The 19,815-nt window shown below is 64.0% G+C and overlaps 3 protein-coding genes and 1 non-coding gene across 13 annotated transcripts; 3 read left to right on the forward strand and 1 right to left on the reverse strand.

Annotated features, from left to right (window-relative positions):
• Window positions 1-118: 118 nt before the first annotated feature.
• PIDD1 (p53-induced death domain protein 1) lies at window positions 119-6,067 on the reverse strand. Of its 6 annotated transcripts, none has more exons than XM_023654774.2 (16): window positions 5,823-6,067; window positions 4,742-5,121; window positions 3,964-4,377; window positions 3,404-3,613; window positions 3,263-3,317; window positions 2,902-3,103; window positions 2,698-2,823; window positions 2,433-2,612; window positions 2,196-2,343; window positions 1,952-2,087; window positions 1,712-1,871; window positions 1,485-1,608; window positions 1,285-1,403; window positions 1,093-1,206; window positions 758-963; window positions 119-504 (listed from the first exon to the last, which is right to left on the reverse strand). In XM_023654774.2, the coding sequence occupies exons 2-16, from the start codon at window positions 5,043-5,045 to the stop codon at window positions 246-248; spliced, it is 2,757 nt and encodes a 918-aa protein (XP_023510542.1). In that variant the 5' UTR covers window positions 5,046-5,121; window positions 5,823-6,067; the 3' UTR covers window positions 119-245. The 6 variants fall into 6 exon arrangements, with proteins under 6 accessions (XP_023510542.1, XP_070086409.1, XP_023510543.1 ...); XM_070230308.1 differs by having other exon boundaries at window positions 1,297-1,403; window positions 1,712-1,862; window positions 5,823-5,928; XM_023654775.2 differs by having other exon boundaries at window positions 1,712-1,862; window positions 5,823-5,928.
• A 2,291-nt stretch (window positions 6,068-8,358) lies between these two features.
• RPLP2 (ribosomal protein lateral stalk subunit P2) lies at window positions 8,359-10,775 on the forward strand. 2 transcript variants are annotated; one of them, XM_023653768.2, is made up of 5 exons: window positions 8,359-8,787; window positions 8,960-9,083; window positions 9,623-9,671; window positions 10,461-10,559; window positions 10,660-10,775. In XM_023653768.2, the coding sequence occupies exons 2-5, from the start codon at window positions 8,961-8,963 to the stop codon at window positions 10,734-10,736; spliced, it is 348 nt and encodes a 115-aa protein (XP_023509536.1). In that variant the 5' UTR covers window positions 8,359-8,787; window position 8,960; the 3' UTR covers window positions 10,737-10,775.
• On the forward strand, window positions 9,709-9,843 carry LOC111776148 (small nucleolar RNA SNORA52). The gene has a single exon (XR_002812102.1). It is a non-coding gene; the product is annotated as a small nucleolar RNA SNORA52 (small nucleolar RNA).
• A 2,669-nt stretch (window positions 10,776-13,444) lies between the features above and the next one.
• PNPLA2 (patatin like phospholipase domain containing 2) lies at window positions 13,445-19,555 on the forward strand. Of its 4 annotated transcripts, none has more exons than XM_070230325.1 (10): window positions 13,445-13,593; window positions 14,266-14,590; window positions 16,379-16,611; window positions 16,695-16,760; window positions 17,123-17,332; window positions 17,635-17,695; window positions 17,884-18,060; window positions 18,218-18,350; window positions 18,557-18,679; window positions 18,779-19,555. In XM_070230325.1, the coding sequence occupies exons 2-10, from the start codon at window positions 14,404-14,406 to the stop codon at window positions 19,062-19,064; spliced, it is 1,476 nt and encodes a 491-aa protein (XP_070086426.1). In that variant the 5' UTR covers window positions 13,445-13,593; window positions 14,266-14,403; the 3' UTR covers window positions 19,065-19,555. The 4 variants fall into 4 exon arrangements, with proteins under 4 accessions (XP_070086426.1, XP_023510557.1, XP_023510556.1 ...); XM_023654789.2 differs by having other exon boundaries at window positions 13,457-13,786; window positions 19,341-19,555; XM_023654788.2 differs by having other exon boundaries at window positions 13,460-13,786.
• The last annotated feature ends 260 nt before the right edge of the window (window positions 19,556-19,815 follow it).

The raw sequence follows: 19,815 nt of genomic DNA on the forward strand, positions 1-19,815 counted from the left end.
AGAGGTGAGGGGTAAGGAGCAAGGGCTGTGGGGGAGTCTGCACACAGGGCCCCTCCCCGCAGGAGCCACCCCTGCCTTCCAACCACCCCTCCACCCAACAAATGAACTGAGCTCCAGGCAGCAGCCAGAATAGGGCATGTTTGTTACGCACTGGGGTTACTGTCTCCAGACATAGGGAGGACACAATGGGGGGCCTCTGACCTCTGGCCAGGGCATGGCAGAGGCCAACCCAAAGTCAGTGGGGTCTAGGCCTGGGCAGGCTCTAGGGACTGTGATGCCGAAGGGCCAGAGGGGCCAAGGTCCCCAGGAGCCAGGCTCGTGCGCCGGATGCCATCCTGGTACTTGCGGCGACCGAGCTCCAAGACAGCCCGAACCTCTTCAGCCACGTCCTGCCGGTCGCTCCGCTCCAGGGCCTGCACCAGGAGCCCCACAGCCCCAGGCTGCCCAGCCTGGCGCTCAGCCCAAGAGAAGAGCATATGGCGGATCTGCCCGTCCAGGTCGTCCCTGGGAGGAGGGGGAATGGTGATGGAGGAGTCCAGTCCAGGACTACCCACTACACCCAGGGTCCTGCTCGCCCGCCCACCCAGGGTGGGTGTCCTGCTCCCTGGGCCAGGTGTAGCTAGACCGTCCCTTTCCTGCCCTGCCCCCACTGCCCCTGGGTAGAAATTCAGCCAGCCTCAAGTAGGGCCCTCCTGGCAGCCAGGACTCAGGCCTGAGGCTGGCCAGGGGCCAGCACGGGAGGCTCACAGGAACTCACCGGAACTCATGCCGAATTCGCTGCAGCTCACGGTAGGGCAGCCCCAGGTGCAGGGCCACAGCCGGCCAATCAGGGCCCAGACGTCCAGCCACACTCAGCAGGTTGCTCTGGGTCAGGAAGCCGGTCTCAGCATCGCCCAGGTTCAGAGGTGCCAGGGAGAGGCTAGCCCCCAGCCGCTGCCCTGGTCCCTCAGACCCCCGCAGTCTCTATGGGGAGAAGGGAAGCAGTAAGCCCTGGCCTCTGCCCCTGGCTCCACCCCTGTGCCCCTGGCCACCCCCTGGGCCTCTGCACTGCCCCTGCCCCCTTCACACACACTACCCCCTGCCAGGCCGCACCGGTAGCTTGATGGGCAGAGTGGCCATCCACAGGGCATCCGCACCCTTCCTCTGCCGGGCGGCCTCAGCCTCCTCCGGCACCTCCTCAGGCACTGCTCCCCGGTAGAAGGACACCTTGGGGTGGGATGAGGTGGGGTTCAGTGCTCTGGCCGCTGTCCAGACATCCTGGGGGACCCTACTCCATTGGCCCACCTGGCCCCTCACAGCCTGAGCCTGCCGGTCCAGGGTGGTGGTCACATACACCTCCTTCACGTTCTTCAGGTGCGAGTAAAAGACGAAGCAGACCCTGCCCTCCACGCAGTCTGGGCGGTCTGGGGGTTAGGGAGGGGCTCAGCAGGGAGCCTGGGGCAGACCCCAGGGCCCCCTCTCTGTGGGCGGGGGGGGGGGCATACCGGCATCCACGTCAATGCCCCTTTCAAAGGCAGCAAAGAATTTCTCGCCCTCAAACATCTCCACGGTGTCGGAGGCCTCGGGGCCACGGTACCGCTCCAGCAGCCGCCGCAGGGTGGCGTCCACCTGGGGGAACACCCATCAGCTCAGAGCCAACCCCTGCACCCCCACCCTGACCCTCTGGCCCCCACCCTGTGGCCCTCCCGGCCCTCTGGACCCCCTCCCTGACCTTGTTGCGGGGCAGGCACTGCAGTAGGACCTGCTCGGGGTCCCGGCGCCTCTGCAGTGCGATGAGGTTCACACGGTGTAGCCGCAGCCGCTCCCAGGCCTTCCGCGCCAGGCCCCCCACGCACGTCTTGGTGGTGTACCAGAGCCAGTACCTGGGAGGGCTGGGGGGTGAGGTGGGGCTGGATGGACCGGGGTGGGGTGGGGACTCAGGTGGACTGAGGAAGCTGGGGGGGCCACTAACCAGGAGAAGTGCGTGACCTGGAAGCGAGCATACAGGTGGGTGAGCTCCAGTGCCACCTGAGCTGTGATGTCATCCCAGGTGGCTGCGGGAGGGGCCCAGTACAGCAGGTGCAGGCGGGAGCGGTCCAGACTCAGGCCTGGGGATGGGAGGGGGCCACAGGCTCAGGCCTCCCTGGCAGGGGCTCCCCCTTTGACCCCTTATCCCATGGCCATGAGTCAAGGTATGCCACATGGCCACCTCTCACCTGTGACGCCAGGGGGCAGAGGCAGCTGCACAGTCACTGGTCGCAGGAAGCTGGGGTCGCCGCTCTGAGAGAGGCCCAGCAGGGGGCTCACGGCCCCCTCAGGCTCCCCCAGCAGGGCTCGCAGCTCTCTGCTGGCCATACGCACCACCTGGGGCAGACAGGCCACCCGAACTCTTGCCACTGTGCCAAGGCACCACCCCTGCCCTTGGTGGATGCCCAGGGGGCATGCAGACATACCTGCATGCAGACATGAAGAGGCTCCTCGGTGGCCCCAGGGGGGAATGTGACCTTGACCCCAGGATGTCCTGAGGAGCACAGCAATGTCCCCTCTGGTGGCACCAGGCAGGTGTCAGACACAGGGCGGGAGACCACAAGGAACCACGAGAAGTGGGGCACCTGGCAGTGAGCCCAGAGCCGCTGGGCAGGGGGGGTGAGAGGGAACGGAGTCAGAGGGCAGTCGGGGTCAGAGCAGAGCTGCCAGGCAGGCCTGGATGGCCCTCACCTTGGGTGCCTCCTCCTCTAACTGGGTCTCCAGGTCACTCCAGCTGTCGTCACTCAGGGTCCTGACCACCACCTCACGGCAACGCCGGGCCCGTGGGGGCACAAAGAGCAGCCACAGGCCCACCTCCTGCCGGGCAAGGGTGGTGTGAGTGCCAGGGCCACGCCTGGGCCCTCCTCACCCGCCCCCACCCTGCGCTGGCCGTGCCTGCTGAAAGGCCACTCCATGGGGCTGCAGCTCCAGGACACCACTGAGCAGGGAGTCGTGGGGACCCAGGGGGACGAGGCGTGGCTCTGGCAGCCACAGTCGATAGTGGATGGTGACAGGGGTAGCAGTGGCCCCAGCGGGGAACTGCAGGCGGACACCACAGGCCAGGGTCACGGAGCAGCCTTGGGAGGTCACAGGGAAGCTGAATGAGGACAGGGTAGGCATCAGGTCAGACAGAGAAGGGGCTGTACGTCTGACTCTGCCACCCCTGGAGGATCCTAAGAGAAGACCCCCAAGGCATGGGCAAGGTGTCTGGGGTAGACAGGTGCCCCTCCAGCCTCACTGCTCCCCCATCCCACACCTGTCCAAATCTGAGGTCAGGAATAGTCTGGGCATTTCCCGGACCACGGGTGTCCCTGTAGAAAGACAGATGAGCCGTTAGGACAGTGATGGTACCTGCGTCCTGCACGTGAAATCCGCTCCTCTCTAGCAACAAGCTTACCTGGGGGACTGCAGGGATCTGGCGGGGCCTCGCCCAAGGGGTTCCCTTGAAGGCGCACAAAGGGGGCGTCCAGGAGCTCAGGGGGCACGTCCCGGAGCTGGTTGTCCCTCAGGTCCAGCCGGGTGAGCAGCGGGAGGCGGTCCAGGCCGGCAGGCACCGAGACCAGCAGGTTGCTGTGCAGAACAAGGAGCTGCAAGGACCGAAGGCCCGCTGCAGGCAGGCGCCAGCTTAGGACGAGCAGAGGACCACTCAGGGCCACCCCACACCCTGGGGCACCAGGCCAGGCCAGGACACTCATGCTAGGGCCTCCCAGAGAAGCCCTGTCCTGTGGCTAGACTCAGAGACTCGGGTAAGCCTGCTCAGGGAGCCTCGAAGGCTGGAAAAGTGGGGAAGCAAACGAGGACTCACTAGGAGGAGTGGAGGCTCCAAGGTGGGCTGAGCCTGAGTGTGCAGAGCCACGCAGAAGCCGAGAGGGGCCCCTGGGAGTGGAGGCCGGGCCACGGCTGAGGGGCGCTCCCCATCAGGCCCAGTGAGCCAAGAGAGGCATGGCTCCTACTCACCAAGGGAGGCCGGGAGGCTCTGCAGCCGGTTGGAGGCCAGATTGAGCTCAGCAAGGCTGCTCAGGCCTCCGATCTCAGGGGGCAGAGTGTCCAGAAGGTTCTCAGAGAGATCAAGGCGCTGCAGGGTAGTCAAGGCCCCCAGAGCCGTGGGCAGAGTTTGCAGGCGGTTGTGGGTCACAGAGAGGAAGGTGAGGGCAGGGAGGGCCCCTAGGGCCTCAGGCAGCTCTGAGAGGCGGTTGTGAGAGAGCAGGAGGGCACCCAGGCTGCGCATCTGCGGGACACAGGCCGGCAGTGTCTCCAGGTTGTTGAAGCTCAGATCCAGGTGAGCCAAGCAGGCCAGGCCACTCAGGCCGGCTGGCAGCGTGGTCAGGGAGCCCCGGAGGCTGGCACCCCCTGCATCCCGGCGTTGCCCACCTGGGAGGAGGGAAGGCAGATGTGGTCCTCAAAGCCAGAGTCCCGAGTCCCAGCTTGGTCCTGCCAGCCAAGGCACAGACTTCCACCCCAACCCCACCCGGACAGAGACAGACAGAGATACTGGAGAGACACCAGCCAACGGAGGGAGGCAGGGACAGAGACTGCAGGTTCATCTCAGCTTATGGCCATCACCCATGACCCACCCCAGGAGAAACACCCACACTGGGGTCTGCTGGGAGACCCCACCGAGCAGCCGCAGGGTCCAGGAGCTGGGACTCTGCCAGCTTCACCTTGGGGAGCTGAGTAGAGCTGTACGGAGAATAGTGATAGAGCTGGGCCCGGGCTGGGACCAGGTGGGACTCACCTTTGAGGACCAGGGAGCGGAGGCGCAGCAGGCTCCCTGGCACCTGGGCCAGGGTGGCCTCCAGCAGCTGAGGGTCTTCGTGGCCGCTCAGCTGCAAGAACTCCACCTCCAGCAGCTGATGGGGCTGCTGAGCACAAAGGTGCAGCAGCCGGTGGCAGCCCCTGGGGTACAGGTCCAGGCTCAGCCGGTTCCCAGCCAGGAGAGGGGTCACCCCGGGCCCTGCATCCACAGCATCTGTAGCATCTCTTGCAGCATCTTCTGCAGTAGCCGCCTGGGGCTCCAGCCCCTCCACCACCGCATCCATCGCCCACCAGCCGTCCTCGGGGGCCAGACATGTCCCAGCTTGCCAGGCAGGCCTGCTCAGGCAGGGCCCGGGAAGGCTGCAGAGTCAGAGGGAGGAGCGGGTGGGAGTGGGGCTGGGCCCTCCTCCCAGTCAATGGAAGGGGGACTCTGGCTAGGGAGAGCCCTTGAGCCAGGCCAGCTGGTCCACAGAACCCAGAGTCCAGGCTGGACAGGTCATGGCTGAAATGGGGCTGAGGAATGGGACCCCCAAAGCTGGGAGGGCAGCAGGCAGGGAGACCCTTGTGTGCAGAGGAGCTGGGGAAACCTGCATGGGAGAGGAGGAAGTGAGGGTTCACGTCCTAATTCTGGGCATTTGGACAAGGGACTCCTAGAGCTGTCAGCTCATCCTGGCTGCACCCGCCTCCCCTCCTGGGACAAGAAGCTAGGGTCCTGTGCCACCTTCAACCTTCACACTCATCAGCTTTGACAGGAGGTTCCTGACTCTCATCCACCACGTGGGGGCGGTGGCCCACGCCAAGGAGCGGGTGATTGCGCCCGCGTATGTCAGAGACGTGAATGTGAGGGGGTAACCTGGGGTCTGAGCCACTAGGGACGGGACCCCATTTCCTGATGGCTGGAGGAGGGCTCTCCCACCACTTCCAGTTCACACCTGGGTCCGCTGGAGAGGGCGGTCCCAAGCGCATCTGGGGCTCACACGGCCTGGGGGGCCGGTCCCGGCGGGAGAGCTCGCCCTCCCCGCACCCTCGCCGTCCCAGGGCAGGCCCGCGGCCCGCGGTACCTGCGCTCCAGGCCGGGCGCCGCCTCGGCTGCCGGCTCGGCGCTCCGCGCCCGGGTTCCCGCCGGCGCGCTTCCGGGCGGGCTGACTCCAGGCACCGCCCCCTCTGGCCCCGCCCCGTCAGAGGGCGCCCCTTGCTCCCGCTGGGGTCCGCAGGCGAAGGCCTCAGGGTCCCCCCCTGCCTTGCCTGCCCTCTGCAGGCCGGGCCGCCCTGGAGATGCGGACGCGACCTCTTCTGCCGAGCCGCCTGCCCAGCCGCGCTCAGCTTCCTGTTAGTCTGTGTCCGTCGGCGCCGTCCAGGCCCGCCTTGCGCGCCATGAAACCCGCCCTTTCAGAGGTTCTCGGGCCGAGGCTCTGCTCGGGGGCTGTGCACTCCTGGCCCCACGTTAAAATCAGCTGGTGCAGTCTCAGGGCGGGGGAGCGAGGGGGCTTCAGGGGCTGATGGCGGCTGCTGCCCGACACCCACCGCCTGCCAGAAGCCAGAGCTCTGAGAGTGTTGTGTTCTTCCCCAGCCAGCCCCAATGGATCCCTTCTCCGGAAGGCCTCCTCTCAGGCCCTGCGGAGACCGGGCCCCAGCTCCATGTCCCAACTTTACAGGCTATCTCTCTGGGCCAGGTGCTGGCCTTCCCCACAAGCTGCCTCCTTCGGTCTACGTCTGCATCCCACCCGGGGAGGAAAAGGAGGCTCTGAGAGATCAGATTTTGCCCAAGGCCAGGTAGCTGGTCCATGCCAAAGCCAAGAACCTCAAACAGGGTCTCTGTCTGACACTCAAGAGAGCCTTCCCCACCTGTGCTGTCACCCCGCTTCCTTCACCCAGCGCAGCAGGTGCTCTGCAAATGAATAGAACACATCCAGTTCTGCCTCAAGTCACATCGCGGGCACCCTCTCTCCTCCACTTCCACCTCCCCAGCCACCACCATCACTCCCACCGGGATGGGCAGTTACTGCCAGGCTTCCATTGTCCCGAGCTTCTGTCCCCCATTCAGTTTCTTTTTCTTTTCTTTTTTTTTTAAAGATTTTATTTTTTTCCTTTTTCTCCCCAAAGCCCCCGGGTACACAGTTGTATATTCTTCGTTGTGGGTCCTTCTAGTTGTGGCATGTGGGACAATGCCTCAGTGTGGTTTGATGAGCAGTGCCATGTCCGCGGGGCCAGGGTTCAAACCAACGAAACACCGGGCCGCCTGCAGCGGAGCGCTCGAACTTAACCACTTGGCCACGGGGCCAGCCCCCGCCCCCCCGCCATTCAGTTTCTGCAGAGCTGCCAGAAGAATCTTCTAAAAAAAACCCATCACAGGAGTATTATTCAGCCTTAAAAAGGAATAAAATTCTTACACATGCTACAGGATGAATGAACCTTCAGGACATCATGCTGAGTGAAATACGCCAAACCAGGGGGCAAATACTGTGTAATCCCACTTATATGAGGACCTAGAAACGTCAAATTCACAGCGCCAGAAACTAGAATGGTGGGTGCCAGGGGCTGGGGGAGGGGGGTGGGGAGTTAGCGATCCGTGAGTATGGAGTTCAATTTGGGAAGATGGAAAAAGTTCTGGAGACGGATGGTGGTGATGGTCGCACAACAATGTGAATGCACCTAACACCACTGAATTATATGACTAAAACGGCAGACTTTATGTTATCTATTATTCTACCATTAAAAAAAATCCGAATGACAATATGCCACTTGCCTATGTGATTACAATAAAGTTCCATCCTTCCGCGGATGGTTTCCCTACTTTACCCCAGCTGTGTGACCTTGAGCAAGAAAATCTTTGTGCCCAACCTCGTCTATAACATGGGGGCGAGGACTGCATGACGCCTAGGGCAGCTGTGTGCTTTGCGTTAATATGCCAGCGCTTGAAGCCTACGCACGAGAGCTCGCCCTGTCCTTAGAGTCCCCATGGGCCGGCTGCTGCCTCGGGACCCATCTCCAGCCACCTTGGGGTCTCAGCATCTGACCCCTCTGCCTGCTGCTCGCCCCAGATCTTCGCAGGCCGGCTCCTTCTCGTCTTTCAGCTCAGGGTCACCGCCTCGTTCCTTCAGGGTCTCTCTCAGCCTGGGGCTGCCCCGTTTATTGGCTTTGAGTGTCCCGCGGAATCAGGTCGGCTGTCCCCTCAGGACGCCAGCCTGCAGCGGGGTCCCTGACACGGAGAAGCGAGTGACATGTGATGTCCGCGTGGACGCTGAGGTCAGTTCTGAGCCAACACGGCCAGGAGAGGGGCCGATCCCTCGGGCCCAGCCACCCCTGAGCTGGGGGGCAGCCAGTAGGCCCAAGCGGCTCGGTTCTGCAGTGTGAGCGCGAGGGGCGGCTCGCCTACCTCACCCGGGCCGGACAGATTGGGCGCCACCGGCCCCGCCGGACACCAGCGCTCTGTGCCCGCGGCCGGGAACTACCGAGAGCCGGAAATGCGGCGCTCCGCTCAGGCTCCGCGCGGCCCACGTGCAGCCCGTGCAGAAGGCTGCGCGCCCGCACTTCCGGCAGCCATGCACCATGGGACTTATAGTTCGCTGACTGCGTCGGCCGCTCCCGCAAAGGGACGCGTCCCAGGCGTGGCGGCCGCGCTGCATGCTGGGAGCTGTAGGCGCCGCGTGGCATGCTGGGAACTCTCCAGGAGAAACACTCTCCTTCGGGCTCGCGCCACGCCTCGCCCTGCCGCCCCAGGGATTTCAGGAGACCCCCCTCCCCACGCGGTACAAGAAGGCTGCCCCAGAACTGCCCTAACTGCCTTTTGCCTTTGCTCGGGCGGCTGCGGGACGGAAAGGGACGAACGGGACGATGGCTTCTCCTGCGTCCTCATTGGCTGGGCGCCGCGTGACGTCACTCCGAGGCGCCCTCGCGGGGCGCGGCGCCCGGGTCCCGGAGGCTTCTGGGTAGCGGATTACCCCCGCCCCCTACGCCGGCGCCTTCCTTTCCGTCCCCGACGCTGCCGAGGTTGCACGCGCGAGGCCTCTCCGTCGCCGCTGCCGAGTGAGTGGGACGGCCCGGTGGGGCCGGGGCTCGGGCCAGGTCGGGGCCGCGGGGGCCCCGGGGCGCAGGCGGGGTGCCGGGCGGGCTCAGCGGGGGCCCCGGGCCGGGCCACGCGCGGCCGCGGTCGGGGCTCCTAGTCATGCCGCCGCCCTCTTCTCCCCTCCCGCCGCAGGATGCGCTACGTCGCCTCCTACCTGCTGGCCGCCCTCGGGGGCAATACCTCCCCCAGCGCCAAGGACATCAAGAAGATTCTGGACAGCGTGGGCATTGAGGCGGACGACGATCGGCTCAACAAGGTAGCAGCCCGCTACCGGCCCGATACTGCGCACAGAGGGTCCTCTCCTGCTCGGCTGGGTTTACCTTTGGGAAAGGGCACTTCGACGTGCCTGCCCATGCTGTCGTTTATTGGGTTGCCTTTGGGGGCCCTGATACAGCCCAGAGGAGGCTAACGTGGGTGTGAGGCCAAGTCCCGACCCGCGTGGTTGAGTAGAAGTATAAGTCACGTGTAATTGAAAGTTATGTAATAATTGACTTTTTGAAAAAGAGAAGAGGGAAGAGTACACTCTACTGCGTTATTTTTCAGCCTGTTTATTCTAGGTGTTATTTCCACGTGTAGTAGTGAGTCTTAGAAATCTGTCGCTGGTTCCCACTTGGAGCTCGTCTCCATTCAGAGATCTCAGTTATGGGTAATAACTGCAGTGGGGGGTGCAGGCTGAGAAGCTTCAGGGTGTCTCCTCGCTGTGCGGGAGGCCAGCCCTGCCCCTGGAGAAGGTGGTTAAGACCAGGGGTGTGGTGGTGGTCCGTGGTAACTGTTGGGTGTGCTTGTCTGCTTCAGGTCATCAGTGAGCTGAACGGGAAGAACATTGAAGACGTTATTGCCCAGGGTGAGAGTGTGTGGGGGGCGGGGAGGCTTTGTTTTCACAGTCCATCCTAATTCCTGCCGGTCAGCCTGTGGCCTGCCAGGTTTCGCTTGTGGACCAGAGCACCCTAGGAGCCTCACCCAGAGGAGCTGGCAGGGCTTCAGTAGGCTCATGCCACGGGCGCTTCTAGACATTCCCAGGGGCAAGGCTTGCCCTCATCTCACTGGGCCTCTCTGCCTTGCCTGTAGCGTTGGGGAACGGGGACTTTGTAAACAAGTCTCCTCACGTGCTCTGGATGAGGGCATTGGGAGTAGAGCCTGGGGTTGCCAGGGATGACCACATGCCCCTGCCTCTCTTTGCTGGGCAGATGGTTTTCTGGTGACATCAGGCTGGAACTGATGCGACTTGTTTGGAAGCCAAGCTGTTGGGGCAAACGATAATGTCCCTGGACATGTGATGGGGTACAGCCAGCTCAGCAGACAGTCTTGTTTATGAGCTCACTTTGGGCATGAGGATCAGGACACAGGCAGCAGACTCAGTCCTTGCCTGGTTATAAACATGTTCAGCTCTCTACGTGGTGAGGCACAGTGGCCCAGCATCTTGTGGAGGGATTCCTAGAAGTCAAGTTCAAGATAGGAAGTTTTTCAGGGTGTGTGACAGGTCCTCCTACCCAGGAGAAGAGGGGAGCCTGTGCATGCACTGAGAGACGGGCCCCCGTACATTGGGCAGACTGTCCCTTGACTCCTCTGAAGTAGCTTTCAGGCTGAGCCCCTGCTCTGGCCTCACCTCACCTCACCTCTTTGGTTTCGGTAGGTATTGGCAAGCTGGCCAGCGTGCCCGCCGGTGGGGCTGTAGCTGTCTCTGCTGCCCCGGGATCTGCAGCTCCTGCTGCTGGTTCTGCCCCAGCCGCAGGTAAGTGGAGGCTCAGGCAGCTGTCGTGGTGGCTGCACTGGGGTCTGCTGGGAGTCTGCCCGCACCGCGGGCCTCACTCACTCAACTCTTCCTCCCACAGCGGAAGAAAAGAAAGAGGAGAAGAAGGAGGAGTCCGAGGAGTCGGATGACGACATGGGATTTGGCTTGTTTGATTAGAATCCTACTCCCCTGCAAATAAAACCCTTTTTAAGTATCTGTTCAGCTGCCTGTGATCTCTTTGTTAGAGTCTGGCCTCAATGCAGGGCAGGTGGGGACCCCACGGTGGGCTGGCAGGCCTTACCGCAGGAGGATGCTTCCCCAGGGACAAGGAGTGGCTGAACCACGGTGGAGACAAGTCTTTGGTACAAAAATGAATACTTTGCGGGGGGGGTGGGTGGGGGGTAGGGACGGGACACTTTCTTGGGTGTGGCCAAACCTTGAGCAGGCTCTGGAGGGTGCAAGAGTCCCCTTCTTGGGTGACTGCCAGGGCCTTCCCAGGGAGTGCAGCCTTCAGGGGGACACCCAGGAAAACCTCAGAAGCAGCGATGAGTGGTCACCACTGCTCTGGAGGTGGCTCCAGCCAGCCAAGTTTAGCACTTCTCCCAGGACCGGTGGTGTCCTTCACTCAGATGGGGATGTGTGGTTGGGTGCGTGGATCCTGCGTTTGTTTCCCTGCAGGGGTCAGTGCCCCAGCTCCACCTTAACCCCTGAGCAACTTGGGGCAGTCATTTAGCTTATCGGAGCCTCAGTTTCCCCAGCCATCTGATGGGCCAACACTGGGGTACGTGTAGAAGTGGCTTCTGGGCATTGACATTAGGCCATGTGCTCACTAAGTCTTTCTGGGGTGGGCCTGCCCATGGCCCTCTCACCAGGCTCTATCCTGGAATGTAGGGGAGAGGGCAGAGGCCTTCCCTCTGCCCACCAATGCCAGGCCACCTAGAAGACACTGCTTCCCCGTCTGGAGGCCGTGGGTTGGCAACTGGTGGCGGTGTGGTGTGTACCTACTGTGTGCAAGGCCACAGCACTGAAGAAGGACCTGCCCCTGTGGGCCGTAGTTTTGTGGAGAAAGTAACCAATACAGCACTAGACAGCTGGGGCGGAGGAGGCTCCCTCCGTGAGGATCCGAGACCTGGAGGAAGAGGCTGGGGACAGTGCACAGCCGTGATGGAAGGAAGTCCTGAGACCCTCTGGTTATCCAGAGTGGTGTGGAGGGGCTGGAATCCACCAGGTGGGTGGTGGGTGGGACATGGAGCCAAGAGAAGTGAGGACCACTTCAGAGGTCTAGCAGTATGTGCTGCAGGGGGCGGTGAGGCGTGGGGCTGTGGACGCAACTGGACACGGGCCATGGCCCCAGGCTGCGGGAGAGAGCTCCCTAGAGGAGTGGACCCAGGGTCCAGGGGCAGAGCTCAGAATCCCAACCTCAGACCCTGAAGAGAAGGGCTGTGTGTGGGCTGGAAGATACCACGGGAGAGGGGCCAAGACACCCACCTGGCAGAATCACGCAGCAGACCTCAGGGCTTCTCCATGCTGACCAAGAGGAGCGGGGCCCACCTCCCACCCCCAGCCAGGATTCCGGGAAGGGCTGCCCTGTTCCTGGCTCCAGAGCTGATGGTCCCAGGGGCCTGGAGGGAGGGAATGTACCCAAAACAGTTCAACTCGGGTGTGGAAATGGGGGTAGAGGTCTCCCTGCACTGGGGCAGTGCCACCCTCCAAGGCCCCATGGCCCCTCAGAAGCGGTGCCAGCCCTGTGGTGGAGCGGTTAAGTTCGCGCCCTCTGCTTCGGCAGCCCAGGGTTCTGCCAGTTCAAATCCTGGGCGCGGACATGGCACCGCTCATCAAGCCATGCGGAGGTGGTGTCCCACAGTCTCCAACTAGAAGAACCCACAATTAAAAATACACAACTATGTACCGGGGGGCTTTGGGGAGAAAAAGGAAAAAAAACAAAGCAGAGAGGGCTTGGACGCTGGCCTCTCCTTGGAGCTGGTCCGGGGGAGGACCTTCTTGGGTCTCTGGCTCAGGCCGCCCTGCCCAGCTTCCCTCTCAGTCGTCATCCCAGTGACCCCTGGACTTTCCCGGCCAGCCTTGAGTTTTGCCCAGTTCTCACTGTGAGGCACTTCTCGCCCCTGCTGCGTCCAGCAGCATCCCCAAGGGCTCAGTCACTGGGGGCCCTGATGGTCCTGATGGGGCCACACCTCTCTGCGCTGTACCTCCAGCCACACTTCCATGGGATGGGGTCCCATGTGCAGAGAAAACGACAAGTCTTTGTAGGTCAAATTCGGTCAGCTCCCCATCCCTGCTTTCCCCTCTCCCAGTGCCCAGGCCAGGGCTCCCCTCTCCTCTCACTCCTCCCACCCGGGGCCCTTTGCATGTGCCCTTGGGCAGCCTGGGCAGCCTTGTGCCCTTCCTGGTGAACTCTGTGCCCAGATACCCTGTCACCCCTCTCGGTCCTCATTTTGAGCTGTGTAAACAATGTCTGTCCCCTGCCCCCTGTAGGGCTGGGTCTGCGTCGACCCTACTCAGTGTGCTACCCTGTGCTGGTTCACATGCCAGACACACTGTCGGTGCTAACTATGGTGGGAGGGAGCACAGAGGTTGAGGGCTGGACAGCATGACCCAAGGTGGCTGTGTTCTGGGGAGGCCCTGCTCTGGCTTCTCGGCCTGGGCCTGGGTGAGGGGCAGTCCCAAGCCTCAGCCCAGAGGCTCGAAGCCCTGGCACTAGCTGGGTCCTGAGCTGATCTCCTGCCTGGGAGTGAGTGTTCCTGGGGAGACACGCACACCGCCTCCCCACCACCTCAGCATAGATCAACCCCTTGTTTGCGAGGTGGGGTGAGGTGCAGGGCTGGCTCCTGGATCCAAGCCAGGCGGGGCCTGCACCACACACTCCAGGAGAAAAATGCGGAAGAGGAGCGGGAGGGTGACGTCACCCGGAGTGCTCCACCCGCTGGGGCAATTAGCGGGGGCGGGCAGGGCCCGAGTCAAACCCAGGTAGACCCCACAGCCTGAGGAGACCGCGTCGGACGCTGGTGGGACCCGGGTTAGTGCCCAGGAAGGGGGGCCGCGGAGGGCAGGGCTGGGGCCCGATGTCAGGTGTGGGTCTGCGGCAGGCGCTGGCTCTGAAGTCGTGCGGGTGTGTGATTCGCATCGCCGCGGATGTCTGTGGATCAGGCTGTAGACAAGTCGGTGGATCCTGGGGGTCCCTGACTCGGGGGGGCTCCTCAGTGTCCCAGGTCAGTATTGTAGGCGGACCCCCGAGGGAAGGGGCGGCGGTTGCCCAGACACCAGGGCCCTCCCCTCGGGTGGTCTCGGAGCCGAGGACCAGGTCTCGGGCCAGGGTGGATCTCCGGGGGGGAGTGGGGTCCCGGGGCCAGTGTGGGCCTCTGGGGCCAAGGCCGGGGCTCCAGGTCCAGGGACGGGGTATCAGGTCCGGGGGCGTCGTTTCATTGGACCATTGGGCAGGGGCGGGGTTTCGGTGCCTGGGGTGGGGTCTCGGGGCTGAGATCCCAGGCCCGGGGTGGGACTCCGGGTCCAGGGGCGGGGTCTCAGGGCCGCGGAAGGCACCCGGGAGTGGGCGGGGCTCCAGGGCCCGCCTCGAAGGCGCGGCCGTTCCCCTTGCCCACGATTGGGCCGCGCGTGCCGGCCCCGCCCCGCCCGCTTCGCCCCCGCCCACCTCCACTAAAAATACCGCCTCCGTCCCCGCCCTGCGCAGTGTCGCCGCCTCACCGGGGGAGACCCCGAGCCAGAGTGACCGAGGGACCGGCCGCGTCCAGCTCCAGAGCGAGCGGCGAACGCGCGGTGTACACGAGGCCGGCCGGCCGCGGAGCCCCGGAGCCCGGCGGCCGCCGCGATGTTCCCCAAGGAGGCGACATGGAACATCTCGTTCGCCGGCTGCGGCTTCCTCGGCGTCTACCACATCGGCGTGGCCTCCTGCCTCCGCGAGCACGCGCCCTTCCTGGTGGCCAACGCCACGCACATCTACGGCGCCTCGGCCGGGGCGCTCACCGCCACGGCGCTGGTCACCGGGGCCTGCCTGGGTGAGCGGGGTAGGCGGGGCCGGGCGGATGCTCTTCGTGAGCTTAGAGCGCCCCCATCCCTTCGCACAGGGAGGCTGGCCGGGCCGCCGGTGCCGTGGGTGCCACGGGTGCCGTGGGGAGACGTCTCTGCCCAGGCCGAGGTTCCCCATCCTGGGCGCCGATCGGGGGGCGGGGCCAGGTTTGTTTTGCTGGGACGGTGCCCAGGGATTGGGGTAGAGCCCGGCGGGCTTCTGGGCCCGCCTCTGGGCGCAAAGCTTTCAGGGCGGGCAGGTGCAGTGAAAGCTGTCATTGGAAATAGAAAGTAAGCCGTGGGCGGGATTGTGAGAGGCAGGGGAGGGGCCTACGCCGCCTCCCTCGGCCCCGGCATCCGGCATCGGGCATCGGACTGGCTGCCAGCGGTCACTGCGTCCTGGAGCCCCGGGCCTAGCATAGGGTGGCCTCTGAAGAGCGCATTGGGCACTGTGGCCTGGTACCTCCCAAGGGCCCCTGGAGGAGGAGCCCCGCACGTCAGGCCTGGGCATGGCCAGCTCTCTTGCGCCCCTTTCTGCCTTGCACAAGGCCCAATGTAGGCCTAGGTCCCCAACTGTGGCCAACCGTTTTTGGCTCACTCCATGGAGTGGGAGGTGCTTCTGGACTCTCCAGCGGGGTACCCAGTGGGGTCAGGAATGCAGGAGTCTGTGTGTGCTGGGATGGCCTCCCCTACTCCCACACACTTCCTGCCGCAGTCCCATGGTGCTTATAGCACACCAAGTACTTCAGGAGTCCTGTGAATGTTGCCGAGCCCCCAGCCTACTAGGGCAGCCAAAGTGACAGAGGGGTCATCAGGGTCTTGAAGGTCCTGTCGGCAGGAGCCTGTCCACAGTTCTCTCCTGCCCCCTTCCAATGACCTTTGCCCTGAGGGGGGTGGGCTGGAAGGAGCATAGCTCTACATTCCTGGGACTTGAGGGTTCCCACTGTGGCCCTGCCCCTCCCACTCATGGAGGCCTCAGGCCAGCTCCTCTCAAACCCCCATGCTGGCCTCAGGACACACCTAGGTCCCTGGCAACTAGTTGAAAGCATGGCTCCCACAGCACTCCCCCAACCACACTCCCAAGAAGCCTCTTTCTCACGAGCAGTCTTGAGCAGCTGGAGCCCCCACAGAGTGCAGATGCTCGCCCCTCACTGCCGTTCTCATGACCCAGGTGGTGGTCCTGGAGGAGGGCACGGTCCTCAGCTCCTCCCCAAGGCCCTCCTGCTCCCTGATCACTCCTAGGCCTGCTCTCTCTCTGGCTTTGTTCTAGGCCAGTGCCCAGGGGCCCCCAAAGGGGCTGTTGGGGGGTTGCCTGCTCTTGGCTGCAGTGGGACACAGTTGCACTTTCTCAGGAGTGGTGGAGCCCCACTATTTCCAACCTCATGTCTCCTGGCCTGTGAGACCCCTGGATTGCACTGGGCTCTGTGGGTCTGGATCTGGCCAAGTGGGTGAAAACTTAGGCTGGTCAGAGTTGAGCCTCCGTCTCCCCCCGTTCCCGGGCTGGGTGCCACACCACACCAGACCCAGTGACTCATGGATCAGGGCAGGCAGTTGGGAAATACTGGGCAGAGGGCAGGCTCCGGCCCCAGCTGTCTGCCCTCCCAGGGGCCGGTGGCAAGAGTCTCACTTGTGGGCTGGGTCCCATGGTGGACACGGAGTCCTCCAGGGTAGATGGGCGGGCACCAGGTCTGGGTGCGGGGGAATCTTGGGCATGGAACCATAGCAGGTGTGCTGAGCCCAGGAGTGACAGCCCCTGTCTCTTGGCCCTGCTGCCCCAGGCGAGGCTGGTGCCAACATCATCGAGGTGTCTAAGGAGGCCCGGAAGCGGTTCTTGGGTCCTCTGCACCCCTCCTTCAACCTGGTGAAGACCATTCGTGGCTGCCTGCTGAGGACTCTGCCTGCTGATGCCCATGAGCGGGCCAGTGGGCGCCTGGGCATCTCCCTGACCCGTGTCTCAGATGGCGAGAACGTCATTATATCCCACTTCAACTCCAAGGATGAGCTCATCCAGGTGGGCCCTAGTGGGGCTGCATTGGGGGCGCAGTACGAGCCCCGAGGCCCCTGTTTATTGTTTTGTTTCTGCCCTGCCGGCAGGCCAACGTCTGCAGCACCTTCATTCCTGTGTACTGTGGCCTCATCCCGCCCTCCCTCCAGGGCGTAGTAAGTACCCCCCACCCCGGACATCTTCTTGGGTGACAAATCAGCTACTGTGTGGAATGCTGCGGGGGAGGCCATCTGTGCCCGCACGACTGCCCCTCACTCCTGCCACTGCCTGTTGCCCCACTTCCCCCAGGGTTACTCAAGAGCCAGGACTGCCTGTGGAGACACACACTTCCTGTGGCTGCCTCCCCTCCCCCTGCCACTCCTGGCCATCTGCTTAGTGGCCCGGCGGCCCATGGCCAGTGCCCAGTGGGTGAAGGGCCCAAATGAAATAGCCACTGGGTAGGGTCTGTGGTGGCCCGGTGGGGCAGCCTGCTCACCCTGCAGGCCCCTCACCGCGTGGCTGTGGGTTCCTGCCGCAGCGCTACGTGGATGGCGGCATCTCAGACAACCTGCCACTCTACGAGCTCAAGAACACTATCACGGTGTCCCCCTTCTCGGGCGAGAGTGACATCTGCCCGCAGGACAGCTCCACCAACATCCATGAGCTCCGGGTCACCAACACCAGCATCCAGTTCAACCTGCGCAACCTCTACCGCCTCTCCAAGGCCCTGTTCCCGCCCGAGCCCATGGTGAGCCCCATGGCCTGCACAGCCTCTCCTCGCTGTGTCCTGGGGGAGGAAGCTGCCTGGATGAGCACTCCTGAGTGACCACAGTGAGGGTGAGGTGGTCAAGGTGTCCTCTTCTGAGCGCTGGGCGAGAGTGCTGTGTCCTGCACAACCTCTCCACTCGGGGGCAGTCTGTCCAGCCTCTGTCCAGCTTTGATCTTGTCCTGGATCCAAGGTAGCTTGGTCGTGCCGAGCGGGGACTCTAGAGGGGCAGAGCAGGGCATGTCTGGCTCCCTTGCTCCAATTTATCCATCCCTCTGCCTCAGGTGCTGCGAGAGATGTGCAAGCAAGGCTACAGGGACGGCCTGCGCTTCCTGCGGCGGAATGGTGCGGACGCCGCCCCGCTGGGGAGCTGGGAGCTGGGAGCTGGGAGCTGGGAGCTGGGAGCGCGGCGTTTGTCGGGCCCCTTCGGCCAGGCGGGTGGGCTGGGCTGGCAGACGGCTCTGCACTACTGCCCCCTGCCGGCCCGCCGGACCGCGGCCGCGCTGATCGCGTGTTACGTCCTCCCTACCCAGGCCTCCTGAATCAGCCCAACCCGCTGCAGGCGCTGCCCCCCGCCAGCCCCCATGACCCCAAGGACGAGGACGCCGAGGTGGCTGAGGCGGCCACGGAGAGGGCTCGAGTGGACGGCCACTTGCAGCTGCCCGGGGAGGATCACATCCTGGAGCATCTGCCTGCTCGGCTCAATGAGGGTGCGAGGGGGTGGCGAAGGGGGAGGGGGAGAGGGAGGGAGTGGGGAGAGGAGGGTGGTACCTGGCCTGCGGGGATGCCGGAGGACGAGGAGCAGAGTGGTCCTGGCCTCTGCCTCCCTACCCGGCTGCTAACTGCCCTCCTGCGCCCCACCTGCAGCCCTGCTGGAGGCCTGCATGGAGCCCAAGGACCTGCTGACCACGCTCTCCAACATGCTGCCTGTGCGTCTGGCCACGGCCATGATGGTGCCCTACACTCTGCCGCTGGAGAGCGCCGTGTCCTTCACCATCCGGTGCGGCGGGGGCTGGGGGGCGCAAGGATCATCCAAGAGTGGCGGGCACCCGGGGGAAGAGGCAGCTGGTTGGGGGCGCTGCGGAGATGCCGGGTCAGGGGTCCCACAAGCCGGGGCACAGACTGGGGTCGGGTGCGGGGGGTGGGGGGGTGGTCGTGAGGGCTCAGGCATAGTCCCTGAGGCCATGCCTCCCACCTTCACCCTAGCTTGCTGGAGTGGCTGCCCTATGTCCCTGAGGACATCCGGTGGATGAAGGAGCAGACAGGCAGCATCTGCCAGTACCTGGTGATGCGCGCCAAAAGGAAGCTCGGCAGCCACCTGCCCTCCAGGTGAGCCCCTGACTGTCGTGTCCGCGGGGAGCCCGCAGCCTCCGTGGCCCCCACTAAGGCCCTCCCTCCCTCCCTCCCTCGGCCCCTCCCCGCCCGCAGGCTGTCAGAGCAGGTGGAGCTGCGCCGCTCCCGGTCGCTGCCCTCTGTGCCGCTGTCCTACGCCGCTTACAGCGAGGTGCTGCCCAGCTGGATGCGCAACAGCCTCTCGCTAGGGGACGCGCTGGCCAAGTGGGAGGAGTGCCAGCGCCAGCTGTTGCTGGGTCTCTTCTGCACCAACGTGGCCTTCCCGCCGGATGCCCTGCGCATGCGCGCCCCTGCGGAGCCTGCCCCTGCGGAGCCTGCCCCTGCGCCCCCGCAGCTCCCGCCCAGCTCGCCCCCTTGCTGAGCGCCCCTGCTCTGTCCTTCCCCAGCCCCCTGGGGTCCCGGTGCTGAGGGCTGGGCCCCCCAGCCTCCCTGCCCCGTGAGGCGGGGCCCTTGGGCCGGCTGCGATCCCCCTTCCCGGCCTTTCTTCATACCCCCTGCGGAATAAGGAGAAGGGGGCTTGGCTGTCAACCCCTCCACCAACCACTCACGTGCTGCACTGAGGAGGGAGAGGTGCCAGTATCCCTCCCCTCGCGGGGGCAGACGCCCCCTCACCTGTGCCTTAATCTCTTCCTCCCAGGCCCCACCCAAGGGCTGGGGAGGGCAGGGCCGGCACCTGGGGTCTCCTGGACCTGCGAGCCCTGCCCGAGGCCCCCACCCGTCAGCGCAGTATTACTCCTGAGGACTTTGCGCCTGCTCCTCCCTCCGCATTTTTCATGTTTTGCTGAAGAATGTGTGTGAAGAATTATTTATTTTCGCCCAAGCAGATGTAATAAATGCGACAGCTCACCCGTCTCCTTGGCTTGTATGTGACTCCCTTCTCCCAACACCCTCTCTGCTGACCAGTGTCTCTATAGCTTCGGGACAGGTCTTCCCAGGTCGGCTCCATGAGCCTGGCATTCCGGGCCTGGGGCTCTCCCCTAAAAGCGCCCTTGGGTCTCCCGCTTCCAGCCCACTCCTCTGGCCAGGAGCATACATTTGTCCCTTGCTTTGCCCTGAGGCCTGCTGGCTGACCCTTGGGCACAGCTTTCCAATGGCCAGCGGAAATATTTGGG

The sequence above is a fragment of the Equus caballus genome, chromosome 12 (genome assembly GCF_041296265.1).
Source record: "Equus caballus isolate H_3958 breed thoroughbred chromosome 12, TB-T2T, whole genome shotgun sequence".
Lineage (NCBI taxonomy): Eukaryota > Metazoa > Chordata > Mammalia > Perissodactyla > Equidae > Equus > Equus caballus.

Coding starts and splice junctions, on each gene's coding strand:
- PIDD1 (XM_023654774.2), bottom strand. CDS start 5,045: ATGGATGCGGTGGTGGAGGGGCTGGAGCCCCAGGCGGCTACTGCAGAA. Junction 4,378..4,741: donor CCGCTCCCTGGTCCTCAAAG/GTGAGTCCCACC, acceptor CCCTCCTCCCAG/GTGGGCAACGCCGGGATGCA. Junction 2,613..2,697: donor TAGAGGAGGAGGCACCCAAG/GTGAGGGCCATC, acceptor CCCCCTGCCCAG/CGGCTCTGGGCTCACTGCCA.
- RPLP2 (XM_023653768.2), top strand. CDS start 8,961: ATGCGCTACGTCGCCTCCTACCTGCTGGCCGCCCTCGGGGGCAATACC. Junction 9,084..9,622: donor ACGACGATCGGCTCAACAAG/GTAGCAGCCCGC, acceptor TGTCTGCTTCAG/GTCATCAGTGAGCTGAACGG. Junction 10,560..10,659: donor TGGTTCTGCCCCAGCCGCAG/GTAAGTGGAGGC, acceptor TTCCTCCCACAG/CGGAAGAAAAGAAAGAGGAG.
- PNPLA2 (XM_070230325.1), top strand. CDS start 14,404: ATGTTCCCCAAGGAGGCGACATGGAACATCTCGTTCGCCGGCTGCGGC. Junction 17,696..17,883: donor GCGCTTCCTGCGGCGGAATG/GTGCGGACGCCG, acceptor CTCCCTACCCAG/GCCTCCTGAATCAGCCCAAC. Junction 18,680..18,778: donor GGCAGCCACCTGCCCTCCAG/GTGAGCCCCTGA, acceptor CCCCGCCCGCAG/GCTGTCAGAGCAGGTGGAGC.